Source organism: Sebastes fasciatus, chromosome 6 (genome assembly GCF_043250625.1).
Source record: "Sebastes fasciatus isolate fSebFas1 chromosome 6, fSebFas1.pri, whole genome shotgun sequence".
In the NCBI taxonomy this organism is placed as follows: domain Eukaryota; kingdom Metazoa; phylum Chordata; class Actinopteri; order Perciformes; family Sebastidae; genus Sebastes; species Sebastes fasciatus.
The window spans coordinates 23,309,281-23,334,143 of record NC_133800.1 but is presented as its reverse complement, the minus strand read 5'-3'; the positions used below and the strand labels follow the sequence as shown (position 1 = coordinate 23,334,143).

The 24,863-nt window shown below is 38.7% G+C and overlaps 2 protein-coding genes and 1 long non-coding RNA gene across 3 annotated transcripts in view; 2 read left to right on the top strand and 1 right to left on the bottom strand.

Annotated features, from left to right (window-relative positions):
* LOC141769489 (uncharacterized) overlaps nucleotides 1-24,863 on the bottom strand; it is a 55,741-nt gene that overhangs the window by 15,636 nt on the left and 15,242 nt on the right. The gene's annotated exons all lie outside the window — the stretch shown is intronic.
* vgll4l (vestigial like 4 like) lies at nucleotides 2,307-6,231 on the top strand. Its single transcript, XM_074638590.1, has 5 exons — nucleotides 2,307-2,647; nucleotides 4,238-4,361; nucleotides 4,478-4,721; nucleotides 5,218-5,299; nucleotides 5,443-6,231. The coding sequence occupies exons 1-5, from the start codon at nucleotides 2,581-2,583 to the stop codon at nucleotides 5,742-5,744; spliced, it is 819 nt and encodes a 272-aa protein (XP_074494691.1). The 5' UTR covers nucleotides 2,307-2,580; the 3' UTR covers nucleotides 5,745-6,231.
* slc20a1a (solute carrier family 20 member 1a) lies at nucleotides 12,578-22,447 on the top strand. Its single transcript, XM_074638589.1, has 11 exons — nucleotides 12,578-12,732; nucleotides 15,002-15,631; nucleotides 15,763-15,903; nucleotides 16,446-16,531; nucleotides 17,448-17,544; nucleotides 18,750-18,869; nucleotides 19,371-19,574; nucleotides 20,352-20,826; nucleotides 20,914-21,099; nucleotides 21,689-21,773; nucleotides 21,908-22,447. The coding sequence occupies exons 2-11, from the start codon at nucleotides 15,283-15,285 to the stop codon at nucleotides 22,061-22,063; spliced, it is 1,899 nt and encodes a 632-aa protein (XP_074494690.1). The 5' UTR covers nucleotides 12,578-12,732; nucleotides 15,002-15,282; the 3' UTR covers nucleotides 22,064-22,447.

The window sequence follows — 24,863 nt, the reverse complement described above, 5'->3', positions numbered from 1 at the left end:
TCTGAGTTTTGGTTGGTAGGCTAAGGGAGTCTGCAAGGTGTGTCTGCTCTCCCTGAGACGGTTGGGGCAGTATTGTTTATTGTTCCTACCTTGTTACAAATCAACAAAAAGCAGACCAAAACAAGACAAAGGTCTTTGTCTTAAACTGTGAAGTCACTGAGTGAATGTTTACTCAAGTGGCAGCCAGTCAGAAACCCTTTTTTTCACAAATTGCATATCTCAGTAATTTATGAAAATACAATAATTTTACAAATATTTTCTTTTTTTCAAAGAAATGTTTGAACAAGTGTCGTTGTAGATATACGGTTTTCAAATTTATACTGCAATTTTTTCAATTTCAATTTCAATTTTTTTTAGCCCAGAACAAGGTGTCCCAACCGTCCCGGGGAGGCAGACGTTTTCGAAAATGCACTCCTAATACCTAGTACACAGTGTGCCTTTGGGTTGGGCTCTAAAAAAATTGATAAATTGTTAGCAGACACCTGTATCTGTTCAGGGATCAAATTATTTTCATTACTGTTCAAGTAGTCCGCGACTAATGGAAGGTTATTTGTTGTGTTGATACAAAAGCGTCCCAAACAACCCTGCTCTCCCCTACATCATCTGAAAACTGGGATCTAATCATTAATTAATTAATTGAAATAAATTGTGAGAGTGTATAAGGTCGTAGAACATGATGATATATGTGATGACCATTCCCATGCTCTATTATGTCTCATAAGTTGTTGCAGCAATTTTGGGGTTGATTGCATTTGTTGTACAGATTTGGTGCTAAATTTCACCTTTTTTACCACTTGAGAATTGATCAAAATGATCATTAATCCCTCCAAAATACCACATTAAGACACCATAGAAAAAGCCATGCGGTTTAGCGATTGCATATGGAGCACTTCTGTTCTGGAAACTGCTCAGAAACCCCCTCATTTTCAATGCTCTAGGTCTCTAGTTTGTGGCTGTAAAGGTTCATGAGACTGTGACTATCCTAGAGGTCACCACAGGTCATTTTATACAGTGAGGTCAAGTTTAAAAAAATAGTCTCACTACAATGAAATGGCTCCTATGTGGACTAACATCATCACACATGAATACAATTGAGCTCATTGAATCCACAAGAGTCTCAGCTTTACAGTGATACCCAATGTATGCAATTCCAAGACTGTTTAGGGACACCTGTATGCAGATATATTCAAACACACCGTTTTAAAAGACACAAAATTAACATATTTATATTGCATGCAAAAAATGTTGTTACTACGGAAGTTGTGTGAGGTGCAGACATAAGGAATGAATGAATGCTACAAAACTGCATTTCAAAATTGTTTACACTGCGGGGAATGTGTCAGAGAGCAAACGTGTTTTTCAAGACTAGTAGGCTATGAAATATGGTAAACAACACGTTGCTATTCTTCATTTCCTTTTTCAAAAATGTGTATGCAACACCCTACAATATCATGTTTTTAAGGGCATGTTATTGCAGGTTATGACTTCGAGGGGCACTGTTGAGCTTAAATTGAGCTCAACACATGTCATGCATGTATTCACAGCAGGCCCTTTATATGTGCAGCCCTTTTCATTTTTGAATCAATCTTCTTTAGCAGCTGCTATCACCCTGTTAAGACAATAATCAGTATTAAAAGGATTGACATATATCCGCCAGTAGCAAGGCAGAACAGAGGATAATTGTTATTGATTGTCATTGCATTAATGTGCAAACATATCAATCATATTCACGTGATTGATGAGTTTGCACATGTCATATATCAACATATTAATTACACTCTTAATGATTTTTGTCAGCTTGCCGCGCAGTATCTGAGTGAGCGGCCTCTGAAGACTTTCTACGTGTGGCCGAACTCCTCAGTATGCTCGTGTGAGATTGTTCTCATGGCAGCGTCATTTTCAGGATTTAGGAGTCTTTGTCTGGCCGTCAACAAAAGCCTTTGGATTACTGGTGAGGCAGGCTCACAGTACAGCTGCGTGCGTGTATGGGCAGGTCAGTGGAATGACTGGAGCTCCGGTGGGCTAAGAGCTCGGAAAAATGCAGTTTGGTGAGATTGCAGATTAGGGAGGGAGGGTGGGAGGGGAGTGGGACAGGTGGTGATTCCATGGAGGGAAACAAAAGGGCACACTTCACTTTCTTCATGGCTCGGGGAGAAAACTAAAAAGTTGTGTGAAAAAAATGATTCATGACCTTGTGCAAAAAGAAAGTGTTGAACAAAGCAGAAGCTTCTCTAATCAGTGTGGATTCTGTGGTACTGTGACATTTAGCAACTCCACTTTCTACCTGTGAGACTGGCCTACCTGTGAGCTCATTCCGCCTCCAGGACAACAACAACCCTGAGTGAACGGGGCCCTTTGATTGGCCCCGACGGCAGCCAATCTGAGCGCAAAGAGGGAGTCACAGGGAAGCCACTGCACCTATCTGCACTCACCTGATACTTTACCTGGCTGAGCACAGAGCCCAGCATCTCATTACCTCTCCAATACAATCTCCAACTGAGGCTCATTGTTTCCTCTGAGCTCCAGCAGTCGAGGTGTTCTTCTGTGTTTGGCTTCACACTTGGACAAAGACAAGGAGCCATGGCCGTGGCTAACTTCCAATACATTACCCGGATGAGCAGTGGCTTCAAGGTGTACATTTTAGAAGGTAAGCATGAATACAGCTTTTTCTTTTATTGCCTCATGTTGCTTGATGAGAGAAAATACTTTTATTTCAGTGGAATCAAGTCTCTGCTGTGACTATGCTATAACATTTTAAAACTATTTTTGTTATATATGTTTAGATCTTGTGTCATTTCAAACCCTTATAAAATACATGTGTCCATTACAGTTAAGTTTTTTTTTTCTTTGCATGATATTTATGTAGATATCAATTATAAAGACATTGATGACAGTCACATTGAAGATATACACTTACATTCAACTTTTTAAATGTGAAATGTGCTTTTTTTGTATTATATAATATAGCTTGTTCGTCATAAAGAAAAGATAAGCGTGTTTCATGTGAGAAATCGGATGAAAATGAAGACTAAAGGAATCCCTATTAATACTTATTGGCTCTCAAGGCCCTCAAGACTGAACTGTTAATTGTGTTACTATGCTGTGTTTCTGTAAACACAGCAAAACAGAAGGTCAGGACGCTTATTCCCAATGCTAACAAGGAATAAATATCCATGCCCGAGGCATTAGAAAATCAGCATAGGTGTGGTTATACCTGCCCCCCCTCCCCTCTACAATGGGAGTAGCTCACAGTGTCTGAGTGTTCAGTCAGTAGGAAATGCGGATTGGAGCGAGCACTTAGGGTGTGAAGACAACTTTCATTGTCTTACAATTCAGAACACATAATCACCTCATTGTTTGGTTTCAATAGATGTCGTTGAAAGCCCTGAATGATTGATTTGAATATAGTTGAAGGAGCTTTGAAGGAGACTCCTGCTTCCACATCAGTGTGGATTTTAAAGTGTTAACTGAGCATACAGTCAAACAATGGGCCACTGTCTAATTATACATTTTAATTATAATGCTTTTTGATTTGACTGTATGCATGAGTTTTGAAGATGTGAGTCAAGAGACCCAAGAGCAAATGGATGTAGGTTGGGTTAAATTTAATAAGTGATGTGCCTACCTTTTATAAAAACACCCAAAATCGTTTTGTGGTTTGAACTTGTAATCTGGATATATTCAATGCATCAATGACATCACAAGCTTCTTGTTGATGTGTTTCAACTTGTGCAATTGCAAACATCCAGTGTGAGCTCACTTTGATTGCCCGTTCACAAACGGGTGCCGCCCAAACCAGGGTCCTAACAGGTTAAAAAGCTGTTAGATGAGTGGCACCCCATCCTAACAAAAGCCTGTTGATTGTGCCATTTGGCAGAGCGATGGGGCTGATTGCCAACATTATGCAGAAAAACAACATTTACCGTTAGCACTGAATCAGCTGTGGAGTGTTGTAACCCTTGCTGATCAGGTAGATCGAGTTCTGCGACTTAACGGAGTTTACAATTAACGGTGGCGGCAAAAGAAAAAAAAATGTTTTCCCACGAATAGTAGTCATACAGGTCGATGTCCTCGATCATAACAAGCAGTTACTCATCGCTGAGTGGCACTCACCGTTGACGTAAAGTCATCGGTGCCAGTAAATGATCGTTTGTTTTTTCTAGATTTTGTTCTGGCAAATAAGCCAAACCCAGAACACCTTTTTATTCTAATTTGTCACTTTCATTCTGTTTTCCAGGTCAGCCCCACCTCAGGAGCGAAGACAGATACAGACATATCGCAAATGACCGGGCACGAGCCCCAACCGTGCATCCAGTCAAACGCAAGCGCAGCCACGAGAGAGGTCTGACATTGGAGGAAAGGTCAGTGCAACTGGTTTATTCATGTTTACGATAATAAATCAATATTAAAATTAGGATTTGTTGAATACAATTGGTGTCAAAAAGATGTGAAATCTGATGAAGAATTAATGTTTCAGGCGAGAGCGGGCACTGAGCAGAAGCATTGGTAAACCAGCCCAGAGAGCAGCGCCAGCGGCGTTCAACAGGCCGCAGAGTCCCACATCTACCTGGAGTCCAACACCCAGCCCAACCGGCCATCTGCCCTCCCATGTGTACTACGCACCAGTCATGGATGAACCACTCGCCCTCATCAAGAAACCAAGGAAAGACCCTGAAAGCACAGAAGAGAAGACTAAAAGCTCTACTCCCACTCAAATCCAGGTAATTCACCAAAAAAATCAAGTGCCGCTTGTGTTCTCAATGTGCTTTTCTCAAAGGTCAGGAAGGTTGGGCTGCCGTAACTTACAGAAAAGTGGCAATGCTGTCTGTCCCTTTGTAGTCTATCTGCCATATAGCTCCAGGCTACCTACAGCAGTGGTACATATCCCATCTGTAGTCAGCCAATCCAACTGCACAGGCATTCTTCCTCCAAGAGCACATACAGGCCTAAGCTTGTCCGAGCTATGCAATCCAGCCGGATTCGGGAAGAAAATGTGAGCAATGGAAGGAAGAATTCTATCAACAAGACCAAACAGACTGCTCTTTCTTTGACCTGCATGTGCCACTACACTGGAAGCGCTCTGACTTTCATGGGCAAACCCAACCAGTTTAATAGGTTTCCAAATGATTTTGTTTTCAAATTGAACTTTGTACACTATTTCCTTGTAATGGGATGAAGATTTAGAATTAATGGCCCATCTTTCTTTTTTTCCCCTAGATGCGTCCCTCTGTGATCACTTGTGTTTCCTCATCAAGAAACCCCTCCTGCCGATCTGATGTCCACAGGGGCCCCTCATCAGGTCAGTCTCACACTGAATGAGCTCACCCACCAGACGATCACTCCCTAATCGTCACACACGTATCATGATATCCGCTCACTTTCCCTGACTCACCTCCTGAGGTGTGTGTTTGACTTCTGTTAATCATATCCTTTCTCTTCCAGTGATTTCCAAATGCAACTACGACCACGTCGTCGACGAGCATTTCCAGAGGAGCCTCGGGGAGAGCTACCAGAGAGCTCGCTCCCAGCAGCTCTCCATCAGCGTGTCCGTCGATGACCACTTCGCCAAGGCTCTGGGGGACAAGTGGCAGCAGATTAAAACCAAGTCTTCCTCCTGTTCCTCCACGCCTCCCAGCAGCCCAAGCGTCACTCACTCCCCCACCTACAGACACAGCCCCAATCAGTCCCACAAAGAGTCCACCAGCAGGTCATCGCAGACTTCCAGCCGCTGGTCTGTCAATTAAAAGCAGAAACGACCTCTGACACGGGAAGAAAACTGTGACTTTTAACATTTCACTGCGTGCAGCTTCGCTTGTCAAGCAATGAAAACGCCGGCGCTAGTGTTGCGAGGGCGAGCTAAACAGATGCAGTCACTTTGGACCTCTTTGTGTGTCCGAATTTAAGACACATTGATGCAGATGAATGTAGCAATAATTTGGGTTGTTTCCGGGTTATGTTACATTTCTGTCCTCTGCTTGAATACCTGAGATACTGTGTAGATGGTGATGTGGGATGATTGAAAAATCAGCCAAATAATCCTTAACATTTCTTGGATTTTGTGTCGTTCTTTTAATGCCACAATTTCACTGTATTATATTTATGTTCTGATAACACCTGGGTGCCTTATAGTCAAAATGGCTAGCCTGTCTGCTGTATGATATTGTGCTTATCAGCTGTACACAAAAGAGATTTTTAAAAAGACTTTGAAAAAATAAAAATTTCAAAAACAAATCCTTCAATAGCCTTGCGTGCTTTCATTTGAAGAAGCAGGGCCGGCTCTGGCCCTTTTGGTGCCCTAGGCGAAATTCGGATTTCTAAACTGCAACACACATCAGACATCACAATGGTTTTAAGACCAAAATTAAGATTTTTGTTTTCGTAAATAATTGTATTTATTATAATATAAATAAACAACTGGTCCCTGATATTGTTGGCTTAAAGTGTTCAATGGTCAGTTTCACTACAGGGGTGAAAAGTGCATTTAGTGTACTTTCTTTATTTATTTGTTCATTTGTTACCTCATTGTAGAAAATGAGGACGGGCGCAAAACCATTGGATAACAAATGAAAACTTGATTTTTGTTGGAATTTCTTCATAAAGAGAAGCTAAAGGTGTCACATGATAAAACTTATAAAGTTGAAGGTCGTGAACTGACGGACACCTTGAAAGAACTGGGCTGGGTGGTGAACCAGACAACCTAATTTCTGCAGTGAGTCAGTGTGCGTCTACAGCACGTCCGGGGCATACATACCAGTTACATTTGCTATTGCCACACACTGAGTGGAAATTAAATGGATGCATGAGCAACACATTCGGGACTTTTTTTCCCGTAAGTTTGAGGGAATGTAGGGTGCATGTCCCAGCAGGCACTGGGAACCTTGTGTTCTGACATTCCTGTCTCCTGAGAAAATGACTCTGTGAGATCCTACAGATCCTGTTTGGCAAGGGATAGGAGGGAGGGAAGAGGGGAAGGAAGGGTTGGGCTAATATAGGCCTGAGCATGAGAACCAGCCGAGCTCTTCGGTTACTTATTTGCATGTTCTATCTTGTCTAACTTTAAATATGATAAGATAAAAGAAAAATCCAAAGATGAATTCTGTCTTTGAAATTACAGAGTAGGTCAATTTTGAAGGAGTGGGGAATAACCTAAATGTTCTGACAAGTTAAAACACCTTGAGAAGGAAGTTATAAATCAGGAAGGAGAATGAGGGATAAAAGGTGAATTTAATGTGTTTTTACATTAAAATAGTTAAGGTAAACCATTAAAAGGGTATCATTGGATGGTTTGAGTTAAGACATCTGCACAAAACCTCTTCAGATCCACGGTGCAGTCACATAAAGTTAACATCAAACAGATCTTGCAGTGAGTCTTTTCATTGGAGCAAATAGCGACCAAACTGCTGGTTATACTTCTCCTCATTAAGTGTTGAAACTGGTATTTCCACATGGAGTATATTCATTATCCAGCGTAACCTGAACAGGGCCATTGATGCCACCTAGAGGCGTTCAGGTAAACCTCAAACAGCCGACATTGTCGATGACAAATGGTCTCATGTTGCATGACGAAGAGCACAGACAACAGCTGTGCAGGTCAACTCATTGAGTGGGAGATCTCGCTCGACAGAGAGACCTTTAGAAACTAAGGAGAGTATCTGAGTACATTTCAACAGGAAGACAAATAGCATTAAAAGACAACCAAATAGACTCATTTCACACCCATTCATCAATATCACTCACCTACCTGTTTAAAACAAACCATTGAACATACAAACACACGTGGACATATCCTCCACCCAGTCACAACCTCCCCCCGCTGCCAGTGACACCAGTGCTCCCAACACCACACACCTTAATAGACAGTTCTCAAGCCCTGCCAGGGCCCTCCACACTACAATAGCTGACGCTGCTAAATATCTAACTTCTCATTTATTTATCTATTTTTAATTCCTTACTTATTATTACCACCTAGTTATTACTTTTATTATTATTATTATTATTATTATTATTATTATTATTATTATTATTATTATTATTATTGTTGTTGTTATTGACACTTCTAAATATCTAACTACTCATTTATTTATTTATTCATTTTTAATTCCTTTCTTATTATTACCACCTAGTTATTACTTTTATTATTATTATTATTATTATTATTATTATTATTATTATTATTATTATTATTATTATTGTTGTTGTTATTGACACTTCTAAATATCTAACTACTCATTTATTTATTTATTCATTTTTAATTCCTTTCTTATTATTACCACCTAGTTATTACTTGTATTATTATTGTTATTGGTATTATTGTTATTGTTGTTATTGACACTTCTAATTATGTAACTACTCATTTATTTTTAATTCCTTCCTTATTATTAACACCTAGCTTTTACTTTTATTATTGTTATTATTGCTATTGTTCTTACTGACACTTCTAAATATCTAATTACTCATTTATTTATTTTTAATTCCTTCCTTATTATTGCCACCTAGTTGTTAATTTTATTATCATTATTATAATAATAATAATTATTATTATTATTAATAATAATAATAATAATAATACAATTATTATTATTATTTTCTTTATTTCTTTTAAATTTATTTAAGAGGTTATTACTAATTATAACGACTATTATCTCATCCTTCTTTTGGTTTGGTTTTGTTTTTGCTAAGCGTACCACTAGGAGACAACTCCATCACAGGTTTTTACATCACTCTTAATTCATAATCCTCTTAACATCTTATTTGACACATGTGGATAAAAATGTCAACTCTAAATGTCTGTCATTGCTAAACAACATAATGTTTGATATAATGCTGCGAGGAGTGAGTCTATATTAGTAATTATTTTTGCACCATTTTAAGTTTGACGGTTCTTAAAGTTAATTTCAGGATTAAATATCTGTTTATAGATATAGACACTCTGTATTTGATGCACCAACTAAACCACAGTTATACAAGTTTGTTGTATAAAATAAATGAAATGTGTTCAGCTATTGGGCGCTGTTGTTTAGTACAACTGAGGTGAAAGTGGGAGTTCAACATGGCCATGAGAATCTTAAGAGAAAAAGCTTCTCAAGCTGCTGCAAAACAAATGCACATTGTTGTTTGAGGCGACAATAAAAGATAATTGTGATTCTGAATACCTCAAACATGACAGAAAACAACATTTAACTCAATTTGACTGCGGCAGTGGTAATTAAGGACGCATCACGGTACAGAAAATTGGCCGAGCTCTCTGGGAAAGTTCGTGCATATTGTCTGTTCTGTCAAACGTTAGATCACTGTCAACACGGCACGAAGCATTTAGTAAATAATTTAAATTGCGGCTCTAATCTCTTGAGAACATGATTGCATGGAAGGACTGTGTCTCTGTTGTGGAGGGAGTGTATGATTCATTTCCAAGGTTCTTGTTCAACCTCTTCATATATAAATGATCAAAGATAGCAATCTGGGATAATTGTTTAAATAATGACTGTTGGATTGGGAGTTCACAATCCTTAACTGGCAGCTGTATTCAACCTAAAGGTGAATATGATATTAAATGCGCCTGTTAATACAGATTTATTCCTAGTTTTTGTGTGGAATTGCTGTTAATGCAGTTTTAATGTAACCTCAACTGGGATATCTTAATAGACAACAAACCCTTACAAACATTACAACGTAGTTAGTTGACATAACGTCACACCAATTTCTCTTTCAGGATAAGGTTGCTCAGTGGGAAAAAAACAAAACTCTTAGAAATGGAAAAATACAATTCAATTAGAAAACAATGCTGAAAGAATCGGGTGTGAAGTCTCTGCAAATATCTAAAAATCTCTCTATTTTAAATTAAAAACTAAACTTTATGTGTTTGTTGTTCTTTTAAACATAGAACAAAACATGGAAACAGTGTTTATATATATTTAAACCTGCAGTAGGCAGAACGTTTTTGGCATCATTGGACAAAAAATCCATAATAACCTTTCAGCATATTGTAATTCAAGTGCTCTGAGAGAAAACTAGACTTCTGCACCTCCTCATGGCTCTGTTTTCAGGCTTTAGAAAATCTATTATTATTTTTTTTAGAGGGCGAACAGCGCCCATCCAGAAGGTGGCGCCCTAGGCAACCGCCTATATGACCTATGCCTTAAGCCGGCCCTGTGCGGTGCAGGTTAAAAGTGTGCCGACTGCTTCCATACACATTTCTGTTCAGTAACGTTGTGACTCACGTCCATTTTGAACTTGTCACATGCTTTTGGAGAGGTCAAAATATTCCACACAGGTAGCGTTTGTGTGCACGGGTTGACATCATCCAACGGCCATTAAATAAATGAGTAATGAAGAGGAACTCATCAGCAGATTTGGAGGCAGTGTAGCAGGTCAGAAAAGAGTTGATTCTGCTGACGGTGACGGCGGCCTGACAGAGTTTCTCAGTAGAGTGACTGGTGAATAACAGGTTGATCAGTAACATTGTTTGAGACCGTTGCTTCACGTTCTGCTTAACTACACACACCACTCCCCTTACCAAAATCCAGTTTATTCTAGTGTGCTATTAGTATACTTCTTTTGAACTTAAAATAAGAGAGTATGCTTTCAGTTTACTTTTTATGTACTTATCAGAGATATACTTAACAAAAGTATACCTAAGTATACTTGGCTCATACTGACAAGTATACTTAAAAGACTAAGTATACTTGGCTTATACTGACAAGTATACAGAAAAGTCTAAGTATACTTGGCTTATACTGACAAGTATACAGAAAAGTCTAAGTATACTTGGCTTATAGGCCTACTTAATTAATCTTTTGATCAATATATACTTAATAAAAGTATAATTAAGTATTCTTGCCTAATAGGCCTACAGAAAAGAGTGCTTGGCTTGTAGTTGTGCTTACTTTTTGGATTAAGTGTTCACCGTAGAGGCATGCGAGAACAACACATTTTATATATTTTTTAAATCTCATCACGAATCATCAAGTCAAATAGCAAAAGGAGCAAGTCTCTATATGTAATACATAAATCGTTGGCTAAGAAGTATAAGTATACAAAGTATATACGTTCATTAAGTGAAAAGCAGAGATGCTCACAAGTCATGTTTTGCAAGTCCAAGTCAAGTTTCAAGTCTTCTGTGGAGGGGATTCTTTAACATTGATATCCATGTAAAGAGAGGTGGACAAAGAGAATAGGACCTTTTATACATGTGTATAGCCTCAACAACAATCCCAGGCTGCAATTCATATTACAAACTTCAACACAAAGTTGTTGGATGGATGAAAACTGGAGAGACTCAAATTTGTATACCCTTGTAATATCAGGTTTGGCCAGTAGGTGACACCAGAGTGGAGGCCATGTTGTCATTTAAATTAAAAGATCATCACTTGTGGTGTTTTTAATGCATCAGATCAGCTCCTCATAATTACTCAATAAAAATGGTTATTTATTATCTTATAAAGAATTTCTTGATAATTCAAAATGCCTGTAAAACCAAAGGAGTATGCTGTTGTTTTCGATGCTGTTCCAGAAAGTGTCCTTATACTTCTACAAAACCCTGGTACTGCAAGAGAAGTGATCTAACCAAAAAATTAGGAACACACTCATGTTTCTGTCCCTTCATCCAGATGTTTTGTATTTGAGGATATACAATGGGAGAAAGCTTGGAAAATTTGTGAAAAATACTGTATCAATAACAAACTTAAGGAAGTGTCTTTCAATATATTACATAAGCTGGATATTGATTATAAGTGTGAATTCCCATCTTTTTTTATTTCACTGTATATACTGTATACAAAAATGTTCTGGATTGCCAATTTTCTACAAAATAAACTTAAGATGAATGTTAAAATTACTATGTTTGATGTATATTTTAGTCAAGATAAGATTGAACATTAACATTCTGTATATCATACAATAATTTGTTATTTTTGGAAAAATGTCATATTCATAACAAAAAAAAGGTCAGGAACCATGCCAACTTTCCTGCAATAATTCAAACAATATAGCACCATCTTACCCAGTGTTAAAAACAAAAAAGTCAGTAAGTCCTTTATTAAATCAATATATTATGATTATTTTATTGATTATGAAGTGTACTGTATATGTAATTATTTTTGTTTTGTTTTTTGTCTTTTTTTCAATTGTATCTGTTTTTTACATCTGTAAACGAGCATGTGTTCAATAAAGAAAGCATTAAAAAAAAAAGATCTGCTGCTAATTGGTAGATTTTGGTCATTAGTCTAAAAGCTGCACATGCGCATTTGTCTTTATTATTTATATCTACATGAAATAAGTCAAACTATACATAGTATCCAGGAATATTATGGGAATATTAAGCTACAATAATAAACTGCAATGATTACCATAAACACACTGTAGCCTGAAATATGTTTCCTTGGAGAGAACAAGAAGATATATTTAGGCAAAACAATAAACATTTGTGTGTCTCCTTGGTGCTGAGGAAAAAAAGATAATTTGGGGGATTTTTGAGGTTCATATGCAGCGAAGCAACATAATAATTATTCCTCTCTGCCAACAAACAAGCTAAACATTAGCTTTAGGGCAGCAGTGGTCTCATGACTGGACTGGAGAGGCGTGTTCTCCACCAGCTCAATATATAAACCTCCTCTGACCACATCCTCTCACTTTATTACCAGGCTGCTTCTCTCTCACCTCACAGCACACAGGAGGACCAACCAGAGCTGTCAGAGCCAAAACACGCAGAGCAAAACTTCCACTTTGGTCTCACATGTAAGTATTTCACTCTATTTCCTTTTTCTTTTCTGTGTTGTGGCTCCATTTGAATTAGGAGATTAACATACCTCTGTTTTCTAAAATAAGCCAATTATTCACAGCTTTTTTCAAATTTTAAGCGGATTTATTTGCGTTTTTACTACGCAACTGGAATTTTAGAGGTGAACCTGTTGAATGTTGCTACACGGACACATTTAGTTGCTACAATGACACATTTAGTCTTTAAGTCAAATGTGTTCATTACTAATTAAATCTATCTAAATAAATATATGTATTTAATCATTGCATATATTTATTGTAATGAATCATTCCATATATTTATTGTAATAAACCATTACATATATTTATTGTAATAAACCATTACATATATTTATTGTAGTAAATCATTGCATATATTTATTGTAATGAATCATTCCATATATTTATTGTAATAAACCATTACATATATTTATTGTAGTAAATCATTGCATATATTTTTTGTAATTAATCATTGCATATATTTTTTGTAATTAATCATTGCATATATTTTTTGTAATTTATCATTACATATATTTATTGTCCATAGTTAATCACGATTAATCACATTTTTTATTTGTTCAAAATGTACCTTAAAGGGAGATTTGTCATTTAATACTCTTATCAACATGGGAGTTGGCAAATATGCTGCTTTATGCAAATGTATGTACAGTATATATATTTATTACACACTAGATGCTAACTTTGTCTTTCTGCTGTTTTGTGCTGTGCAGTTAGCGTATAGTGGGTTTATTTTGAGCTTTGGATTAATGACACCAGTGAGAGTGAACCAAAACAATACATTTGTAGTTTGTAAAACCAAAACAATGAGCTGAAACGTTCCGTAGGTCTGCATATTTTTTTATCTGTTCAAAATGGACTTTAAAGGAAGATTTGTATTTAATACTCTTATCAACATGGGAGTGGGCAAATATGCTGCTTTATGCATATGTATCTATATACAATATCTGTTCCTGGAAATCAATTAACAACACAAAACAATGACACATATTGTCAAGAAACCGTCACAGGTACTGGATTTAGCATAAAAAATATGCTCAAATCATAACATGGCAAACTGAAGCCCAACAGGCAACAACAGCTGTCAGTGTGTCAGTGTGCTGACTTGACTATGACTTGCCCCAAACTGCATGTGATTATCATAAAGTGGGCATGTCTGTAAAGGGGAGACTTGTGGGTACCCATAGAACCCATTTTCATTCACATAATATGAGGTCAGAGGTCAAGGGACCCCTTTGTAAATGGCCATGCCTGTTTTTTCCTCGCCAAAATTTAGCACAAGCTCGGAGCGTTAATTTTGGAGCCTCCTTCCTGACAAGCTAGTATGACATGGTTGGTACCAATGGACTCCTTAGGTGTTATAGTTTCATATGATACCAGTATCTTCTCTCTAGCTTTAAAACTAAACCCGCTACAACCTAAAAATCACAAGTTGCGTTAATGCGTTAAAGAAATTAGTGGTGTTAAAACAAATTTGTGTTGTGAACTTTGACAGCCTTAATTTATTTCATTAAAATAATAGCTTTTGTTGGTCCAAAATTGTAGAAAATCCTTTAAAATACCCCAGTGATGTTAAAGGGTAACTACGCTCATTTTCAAAATTCATACATGTTATTCCTATGGTCCAAAAAAGTTAAAAAAAATATTAGTAAGCATGAACAACTCTCTCCCAAATCCCAAAACTAGAGCGCTAAAACTCCCCTTTAAGCACTGTTGTAGGCCTACAGACATATGTCCAACATGAGTCCCTATGGAAAATAATGACCATAATAATAACACTGGGTAGCAAATTCACACTAACAACCCTTATAATGAGTATTCTTTAGTATCTGGGGGAAACGAATGCTGTATGTTGCATCATTTATGAAAGCCTTCTTCCTGTTTTTGTCATGAAAATAATTCCATTATATACTTTATCTCATGTTATGATTGACTCAGCTTTCCATAGCCTCCTGCTCAGACAGATAACTCTACAGTAATGTTATGCTCTATAGCAATTTGATGCCATACTTTAATGTGGCCCACCCCAGTAATGACTGATATAAAACACTCTATCATAACCACTTCCCTCTGCCACAGCACAGTAAATCATGCCCGCAGAACAAAATGATGCACGCTGTTTGGTCTCGTCAGCTAGTTTTAGGCTTGTTAATATGTAACGCAACTTTGTGTGTTAACCAGTACATGAGAAGTATTAACCTCTAACTTGTGTATTTATGTGTTTTTGCAGTCATCAGAGGCTCGCTGTCACAATGGACGTCTCTCCCGTCTCTATACCCTGTCATATTATGATGAAGCCTACAGACAAACCCTACATACCTAGCTAGCAATACGTTTAGATTTCTTCCCTTTTAGCACTATTAGAACTGAACTAAGGGGTTCTTTAATCCATTTTGTGGTAGAAATTTATTTATAAACACATATTACCTCATAAGTCACCATCAAACCATAATAAATTGGCTTTTTATTTTAGACTCTGATTGTTTTAATTAAATTAATTTAAGAGTAGTGATGGATACAACTACACTAGCAACCCTGGCTGCTGCCACTACCGTGGCTCTGGCCGCTCAAACTACCATGACGGGCTACTTGTGGCTGTTGGTGATAGGCTTCATCATTGCCTTCATCCTGGCTTTCTCTGTGGGGGCCAACGATGTGGCCAACTCCTTCGGTACGGCGGTGGGCTCCGGAGTGGTCACCTTGCGTCAGGCCTGCATCCTGGCCTCCATCTTTGAGACGGTGGGCTCCGTGCTGCTGGGGGCCAAAGTCAGCGAGACCATCCGAAAAGGGATCATTGACGTCGAGATGTACAACGGCTCTGAACACGTCCTGATGGCAGGATCGATCAGTGCAATGTTTGGTACGTATGTGACATAGAAATTCCTTTTTTAACTTGCTGGAATGATGCAATGAAAATGAAGTAAAGAAGATATTTGACTAGTGAATTTTCTGATTGTTAGAACAGGCCTTCCTCATGTTTTTGACCTACAGGCTCTGCTGTGTGGCAGCTGGCTGCGTCATTCCTGAAGCTCCCCATTTCTGGAACCCACTGTATTGTTGGAGCCACAATTGGCTTCTCCATGGTAGCCAGAGGTCACCAAGGGGTCAAATGGATGGAGCTACTGCGCATTGGTGAATCTATGTTGTTGTTGTTGTTCCCTACATTTTAAAGAGGAGCTGCTTATTTTCAGGTTCATACTTGTATTTTGGGTTTCTACTAGAATATGTTTACATAGTTTAATGTTCAAAAAGCGCTTTATTTCATCCTCTGTCTCTGTCTCTGTTGTGATTGGTCAACCAAACCAAACTCTTCAGACTCCGCTCCAGCTCCACTCTCACTAGCTTTGTTTGAGGGCCAAACTAGCCGCTAACTAGGTATAATGCAAATGTGTTACTTGGTGACATCACCATGTTACGGAAGAAAAGGTGGGACTTCAATCAAGGCTTTTCAGGCATTTCTGGAGCAGTGTTTTCTGTTGGGGAGGACTTTGGGCTTTGTAACTTTGCAGACCTTTTACACACACAAAAAAACTATATAACACACTAAAGGAAAGGGAAAAAAGCACAAAGAATAATAGGTCCTCTTTAAAACATGTTTCTGTTAAATCTGAAATACAAGCGTCACTAAAAGCTAATTAATTAAAATTCTTTCAAATGTCTGTTGCTATCCAAAGTGGCATCCTGGTTCCTGTCTCCTTTGCTGTCGGGCATCATGTCAGGGATTCTCTTCTATTTTGTTCGCAGATTCATTCTGAACAAGGTAAGCCTAACGCTAACAAGAGTACATGGTTGATAAGTGTAATTTGAAGTCATCAGTGGTGGAGGAAGTGTTAAAGGGACAGTGTGTAGGATTTGGCGGCATCTAGTGATGTGGTTGCAGATTGCAACCAACTGAGTACCCCTTTAATTACTCCTCCCTTTCCAAGATTGCGGTAACTGTGGCAATGCCTTACCATAATAATACAACTTTACGAGCAACAGAAGTCAGACGGCGGCTGGTGGTACAACGGTTTTGCACTCTGTGGCTCACGTTACCGCAGTTTCACAAGTGTGTAGAGAACTATGGTGGCCTTCAGGTAACGTAAAAAATGCGAAAGGCTCTCTCTAGAGCCAGTGTTTGGTTTGTCGATTCTGGGCTACTGTAGAAACATGGCGGAGCAACAGGGCGGACTCCGTGAAGAGGACCCGCTCCCTATAAAGCTAACAAAAACACAACGATTCTTAGTTTCAGGTGATTATGCTCTAATGAAAACATAGTTATGAATACTATATTTAATTTTTGTTAATAGATCAACCAAAATGTTACTCACTGTTCCTTTAAGATCCCTTAACGTAAGTTAAAGTACTAGTATCACAATATGAAAATACTCCATTACAAGGAAAAGTCCTGCATTCAAAATGATACTTGCATAAAAGTACAATACATTGGTACTATTATCAAAATGTATTTAAAGTATTATAAATAAAAGTACTCATTCTGCAGAAAACTGGCTCCTGTGACTGATATTATTGTATACATTATTATATTTTCAGTGCTCAATCTGCATATACATACTGTTACATACTGTTAGGTAGTTTAGTCCAGTGGTTCCCAGCCAAAGGTAGTTTAGAGCAGGAAATGTCTCTTTGTTGGAACTGCTAACCACTCAGCTACGCTCATCTACTGATCTCCGCAGGCTGACCCCGTACCCAACGGTCTCAGAGCTCTTCCCATCTTCTACGCCATCACTGTGGGCGTCAACCTCTTCTCCATCATGTTCACAGGAGCACCAAGTGAGTACCACATCCACACACTACCACACACTACCACACACCGTGCTTCTTTTGACTCACACAGCAGCTGTTGAAATCCCTGGAGCGAGATGTGGTCTGAATAAATGTCACAGGAGACACAGAGGAGAGTTGACGACAGTCTTCTTAGGATGAAGTAGGTGACAAAACAATGAGGAACCATGTAATTTAAAAGATTTCAGATTGTTTTGGTCACTTTGGACATTATTTCATCAACCAAAGCTGCGTCTACCTGATGTTTCTATCTGATATTTAGATTTAAGACACTAATTAGGACTTGATTGCAGAAGACTAAAAGCCACCAAACACAACAGGAATAAAGTAAAACCAGTTGAATGGGAATTTGAGAAAGATACAACTATTAAATGGACGATTTCCACTCCTTTTTGTTTCATTTGCAGGATTGAACTTATCGAGAAGTCAACTGCCCTGGTGTGTGTTGGTCAAGAGATATAACACACCATAACTCCTGCTATGCAAAATTACAGCATAACACAGCAGAGTGCACTTCTCACACTGATACTGCACACATGTTCCAGCCAACGTTTTATTTTCTGACACAGAGATACAGAGAAGACCATCATTTTGTGTCAATCAACAATGTTTGTGGCTTCACATCCATGTTGGTAATGAAAGCCACTGCTTTTACTGTGCGGCTTTTTATTTGTTGTTAACAGGTAAGTTGTGTTTGTGAGGAAAAATTCAAAATTGTCATACTAACCTGCCTTAAGCCATCTAAATCTAACAGCTACAGTAACGGCAGTTTAGCTATTCTGTGTTAGTATAGTGGGCATATTATCACTTGGCAGCACGACTGGTCTTTTGAACACTATCTGGTTGGAGGAGTGTGTAATGTTGCTGATACTGTTGTCTGTAAGAGCATACAGCGCAGGCCATTGAAACCACAACCCGTGACAAGAAGAGGTGTGGTTACTTTGGAAAAATTATCACTTTTATTTTCTTGGAACTATTACATGATACCATACGTCAGAGAACTATTAGATGGCCCAATGTTTCTAAAAGTAGGCTGAACAGTATAGGAACATGTAAGTATTAACAGTTTCTTTTCTCACTATTTTGAAAGGAGCAGCTTTTTCAGTTGTGAATGAATGAAAGAAGCAGTTAAGTTTCTGTTTCTCCTTATCTGAGACAGCGTTCTCTCTCATGTCCCTGTCTCGTGTGCACAGTGTTGGGTTTTGACAGGGTGCCGTGGTGGGGTACACTGTGCATTGCACTGGGCTGTGCCTTGGTCACAGCTTTGGCCGTTTGGTTCGTTGTCTGTCCGTACCTCAAGAAGAAAATCAAACGTGAGTAAATCTTATCAGACTTCCACTCACAAATGCATTTTGAATGAAAACACATTTTATGCTTATTGTATACACACAATAAATGATTTAAAGAGGGCCTATCGTGGGTTTCTACTAGAACATGTGGCCCACTGTTGTGAAACTCTTCGGACTCCACTGCAGCTCCGCTCTAACTAGCTTTGTTTGAGGGTGTGCTAAACTAGTCGCTAGGCAGGTATTATACAAATTTGTTACTTGGTGACATCACCATGTTACGAAGAAAAGGCAGGACTTCAAGCAAGGCGTTTCTGTGGGGGAGAGTAACTCTCTTTGGCATGGACTTTGTAACTTTGCAGACCTTTTACATGCACAAAAAACTATATAACACACTAAAGGAAAGGGGAAAAGCACAAAAGCATAATAGGTCCTCTTTAAATCATGGAGTTTTACACAAACAAGCTTATATAAACCTTGCCTAAAATGACATACTTGATCTCAGTTGAACACTATAATGTACTTCAGGAGAAACAGCGGATGCTCCCTGTGAAACTCCACTAATGGAGAAGAACCCCAGCAAACCTGCGCCGGCAGAGCAGCCCTCAACTCCTCGTGAACCCCAGACTCCTCCAGCAGACACTCAGAAGGTGGCTTTCAAACTTGGAGGCTCAGAGGAAGCAGATTTGGACAACAATGACATGGAAACCAAAGACTTGGATATCAGTAATGGTGAGAAATTAATTAATTAATTACCTAATTTATGCTTTATCTGACTTTGTAAATCTCAACATATTTGACCTCGGTGGTTATATAACCCATAGACTGTATATAAGAAGTGCTTTGTTGAAGCCTCGAGTTCAGCATTTTGGCCGTCGCCATCTTAGTTTTTGTCCATCGCCATCTTGGTTATATGCAACCACAAGTGGGAGGGTGGAGCCAAGTACAACCAATGTTGAATAAGACATTTTCAGGCTACCAATCATGACCTACATCATTAACTTTCATGAGCTGAAAACACACTGTGAAAGGCTTAAAGTTGTAAGATGAAAACATGGACAACTCCCAGACCGGACAACGCCGTGGTAGCGACCTGTCTATCGCAAGGTAGCCACGCCCTGAAGCATCCCCTGCTTTATGGTCTATTTGACTCTAAATGGGACCATCATTTACTAAATGAACATCATGCTGTATTGAAGAAGACTTGAAACTAGAGATTGAGACCATAAACTCATGTTTACAATGTTTACTGAGGTAATAAATCAAGTGAGAAGTAGGCTCATTTCCTCATAGACTTCTATACAATCAGACTTCTTTTTGCAACCGGAGGAGTCGCCCCCTGCTGGATATTAGAAAGAATGCAAGTTTAACGCACTTCAGCATTGGCTTCTCTTTTCAGAACCGGAGTTGCCCACTGATATAACCAAATGATATATATATACTGTATATATAACCAAGTAATTCTGACAAAGTTCACCGATTGAATTACAATAAACTTTGTTTTCATAGGTCTGAATGGCAATTTTGGCCCCATGATGATCACTGATCCTCACAGTGGACGCTCCCACACGATCCACAAAGATTCGGGCCTGTACAAAGACCTGCTACACAAGCTTCACGTGGCTAAAGTTGGCGACTGCATTGGCGACAGTGATACAGAGGAGCGGCCCATCAGGAGGAACAACAGCTACACCTCCTACACCATGGCGATTTATGGCATTCAAGGAGATCCTAAATACAAGGACCTGGATGGAGGGCTGCAGGGAAGGCCGAGGGTGGGCAGTAGCAGCAGCTACACCTCAACAGAGACCAACGGGAGTACAGTCCAGGAAGAGACCGCGACTCAAACTGAAGCTGGCAAGGACGACGCTCTGGAAGAAGATGAGCTGGAGGTCGACCAACCGGCCGTCTCCTTACTTTTCCAGTTCCTGCAGATACTCACAGCATGCTTCGGCTCCTTTGCTCACGGAGGGAACGACGTCAGGTAGGCGAGGGTGGTTTTCTCCTGAGGAATATATGTACGCGCTGTTCATTCATTCAGAGTAGTTACTAAGCCGTTTTTTATCACTAGCAATGCGATTGGTCCACTGGTGGCACTCTGGCTTCTGTATGAGAGCGGCTCCGTGGTGTCCAACCAACCGACGCCCATTTGGTTGCTTCTTTACGGCGGAGTGGGCATCTGCGCTGGACTCTGGGTATGGGGACGAAGAGTGATGCAGACCATGGGCAGAGATCTTACACCCATTACACCCTCCAGGTATGCCACACAGTTATATCCTACAACAACTCAAATTCTGATATATCTGATAGTAAAAGCATACTGACCATATACTGTATATAAGAAGTGGAAATAATTACCGTGACGTCACCCGTTGGTTTGTGGACTGCCATTTTGAAGTCTCAAGTTTGGCATTTTGGCCGTCGTCATCTTGGTTTTTTGCAACCAGAAGTGACAGGGTGGAGCTAAGTACAACCGAGCACTGAATAAGACATTTTTAGGCGACCAAAAGGTTATGATTAACTTTCATAAACTGAAAACACACTGCGAAAGGGTTAGAGTTATAAGATGAAAACGCAAACAACTCCCAGACCGGACAACGCCGTGGTAGCGACCTGTCAATCACAAGGTAGCCACGCCCTGAAGCATTCCCTGCTTTGTGGTCTAGTCAACTCTAAATGGGACCATAATTTACTAAATGAACATCATGCTGTACTGAAGAAGACTTGAAACTAGCGATTGAATCTGGCTATTAGAAAGAATGCAAGTTTAAGGCACTTCCGCATTGGCTTCACTTTTCAGACCTCGGAGTTGCCCACTGATATTAACATATTTTCTTCCAATTTAGTGGGTTCAGCATTGAGCTGGCTTCAGCACTCACAGTTGTTGTGGCATCCAATATTGGTCTTCCTGTCAGCACAACCCACTGCAAGGTAATGAAACTTCCACCTAAGTAGATGAATATGATAATCAAATTTAGGTTCAGCTTTGAGCATGTGTTACAAAAGTATTGTATATTTAAGCAAACTAAATGGTCACAACTGACTTTCATATCATGCGAACACAGGTGGGATCCGTGGTGGCCGTGGGATGGCTGCGCTCCAGGAAATCAGTTGACTGGCGTCTGTTCAGGAACATCTTCATCGCCTGGTTCGTCACGGTTCCCATCTGTGGTTTGATCAGCGCTGCCATCATGGCTCTCTTCATATATGTCATCCTGTGAGCTTCATACCACCAACAGTTTTTGTTTGACTGACTGATAAAACTGTGCTAACAAACATATTCCACTTGGACTCTCTATTAATGATGTGCATAATATCATTCAATGTCATTTCAAGGTCAAGCCAATAATGTTATCTCACAGGAATATGTCCATGAATGATGTAGGATCGGATAACACTGTTCAAATATCCTGTGGTCTTGTACATCCCAATGTATATTTGTATAGAAGCAATATGTATTAAAAATCAAATAATTCCATTTTGACTGAAAAAGGAACAAATAACAGTTATATTCTATGTTTGCATATTTGAATGTAATAAAACGTGTTGCTTGATTTGAAGGGATTTCAATGTATTTTACTCACTATTAAACATTTTCCACTGAATTGTATTTAGTGTGTGTGCATGTGGGAGGGATCGGTTACTAAAAACAAAACATTATGATGCAGTTTTGTTTTAAAACACACTGACAAAGATTCATTATCGTATAAATGAAACAACACGTGGTTTATACCCTCCTCACCCCATGTTGTATAGTATTTGGGGAAAATAAAGGTTTAATGCTGTTCTCAATTGTCTCCTCAGTTATACCTCTAATTTACTACTTCTACTTTACTACTTGCGTAAGGACTTGTTTAGAATATTTTTCTAAATAAACCTAAAATGATTTAAAGTTTATTGCAAACCAGCTTATACAATTGTTGCACTAAGCAATGCAGAGACAAAAATTTTAATCTTTTTCTACAATATAATTTTTTTTTCCATCATGTACCTGCTGCAACAGATGCAGCTGCCCCTGCTGATATGCAGTACATTGAAACAGGTGCTGCTGTTGCTGCTGCAGTCGCCACCAATGGTCAGTTTTACCTCTGTAGAGATGAGTTTCCTGTTGAAGTTTTACTAACATCAAAAGGCCACACGATGGCAGTCTTTTCTAAATAATTGATGCCACTGGTAGGTTGGAAGTGGATGAGTCTTCCCCATCGTGGTCTCTTCCAGTTTTGCCACTTCACCTATTTTTCTTTCTTGCCCAAAGGTCAATGCACTGAGGGGGGTCCCTTTGATTTTGTGTCTGTCATGTGCAGAGTGGTATGAGATATGAATCTGGCAACTGAGTTTGATTAACCCAAATTAAAAGCATACCCTGGATTTTTGTAATGCAGTTAGTGCAATTACATGCAATTAGCATGTATCTTGTGCAATTTTGAAACAAGTCTAGAGCTATACATAGAAATAATGTTTTGCATAGATGCACAAAAACCTGTAGATTAAATGCTACTTTTTTATATAACGAAAAGGATGATGAAGAGATCCAGATTTGACAATAAAATATGTTGTTAACGCTGATCTGACATTACATAAATGATTAATCCCATTTAAACCGGTTTGTGTAATTAAAGACAACACCCGGAGAGAAACCACTTTTTCCTGGGTGGTGTAGCTGAAACTGAACCTCTGCGTCAGTGTCATGCATAAGTACAGGAAATTTATGTTTTCGTGTTGAGGTAACTGGGGGGCAACGCCCTTTATTATATAAAACAATCTATATACCCAGCGAAGGCCAGGAAGGAAGAGATGTTATCCCAGGGGTCCTTCCGTCAGCTGAGGATTGCCAAAAAATCCTTGTTTTTTCTACCCATTGCAGTTACATAATTTAGGCAGCAGGTGTGACTGTTGTACCATTTAGCTGGATTTTGCATGAACCTGTTCATCTGTTACATATACAGTAAGCCTTGAACAGGCAGACCTTGACATCGGTTAGACATGTGTGAAATATCTGCAAAATGTGTTATCACAAGCAACAGTAGCCTATAACAATCATCCATGAAATGTGTATACAATATTGATTCAGACATTTGACCTCTCTTTCAAATTCAGGAAAAAGTGTCCTTACACTGAAAAGACGCTAAAGGTCAGCACTCCAGGAAAACAATCCAACCAAATAATCTGCATACAAAATAATGATCAGCGGCAATTTTAAGACTACAAGCCAGAACATGGCCATTTTCAAAGGGATCCCTTGACCTCTGACCTCAAGATATGTGAATGAAAATGGGTTCTATGGGTACCCACGAGTCTCCCTTTACAGACATGACCACTTTATGATAATCAGATGCAGTTTGGGGCAAGTCATAGTCAAGTCAGCACACTGACACACTGTCAGCTGTTGTTGCCTGTTGGGCTGCAGTTTGCCATGTTATGATTTGAGTGTAGTTTTTTTATGCTAAATGCAGTACCTGTGAGGTTTCTGGACAATATTTGTCATTGTTTTGTGTTGTTAATTGATTTCCAATAATAAATATATACATACATTTGCATAAAGCAAGCATATTTGCCCACTCCCGTGTGACAAACCTCCCTTAAAGGTACATTTTTAACAGATAAAAAATGTGCGATTAATTTGCGATCAATCACGATTAACTATGGACAATCATGCAATTAACCGCGATTAAATATTTTAATCGATTGACAGCCATACTGATTCGAGAAGAGATAAATGCTGCTCCTGTAACTATATATATATATATATACTATAACAATAACTTTATTAATCCCGAAGGAAATTCTTGTGCAACAAGTTCAAGTGTATAAAATACAAGTGTATCAAATAAAAAAGTACTATTTCTAGCACCAGTGTCTAATAGAATAACAATTAAGTAAGATACATTTAGTGAAATGAGTAAATAAGATAAGATAAGTAAAATAAAAAAGATAAAGTAAGCTAACAAACAGAAAAACAAGTAATATTGCACATGATGAACATTAATATTGCACACAATGAACAGTGATATTGCACAATAG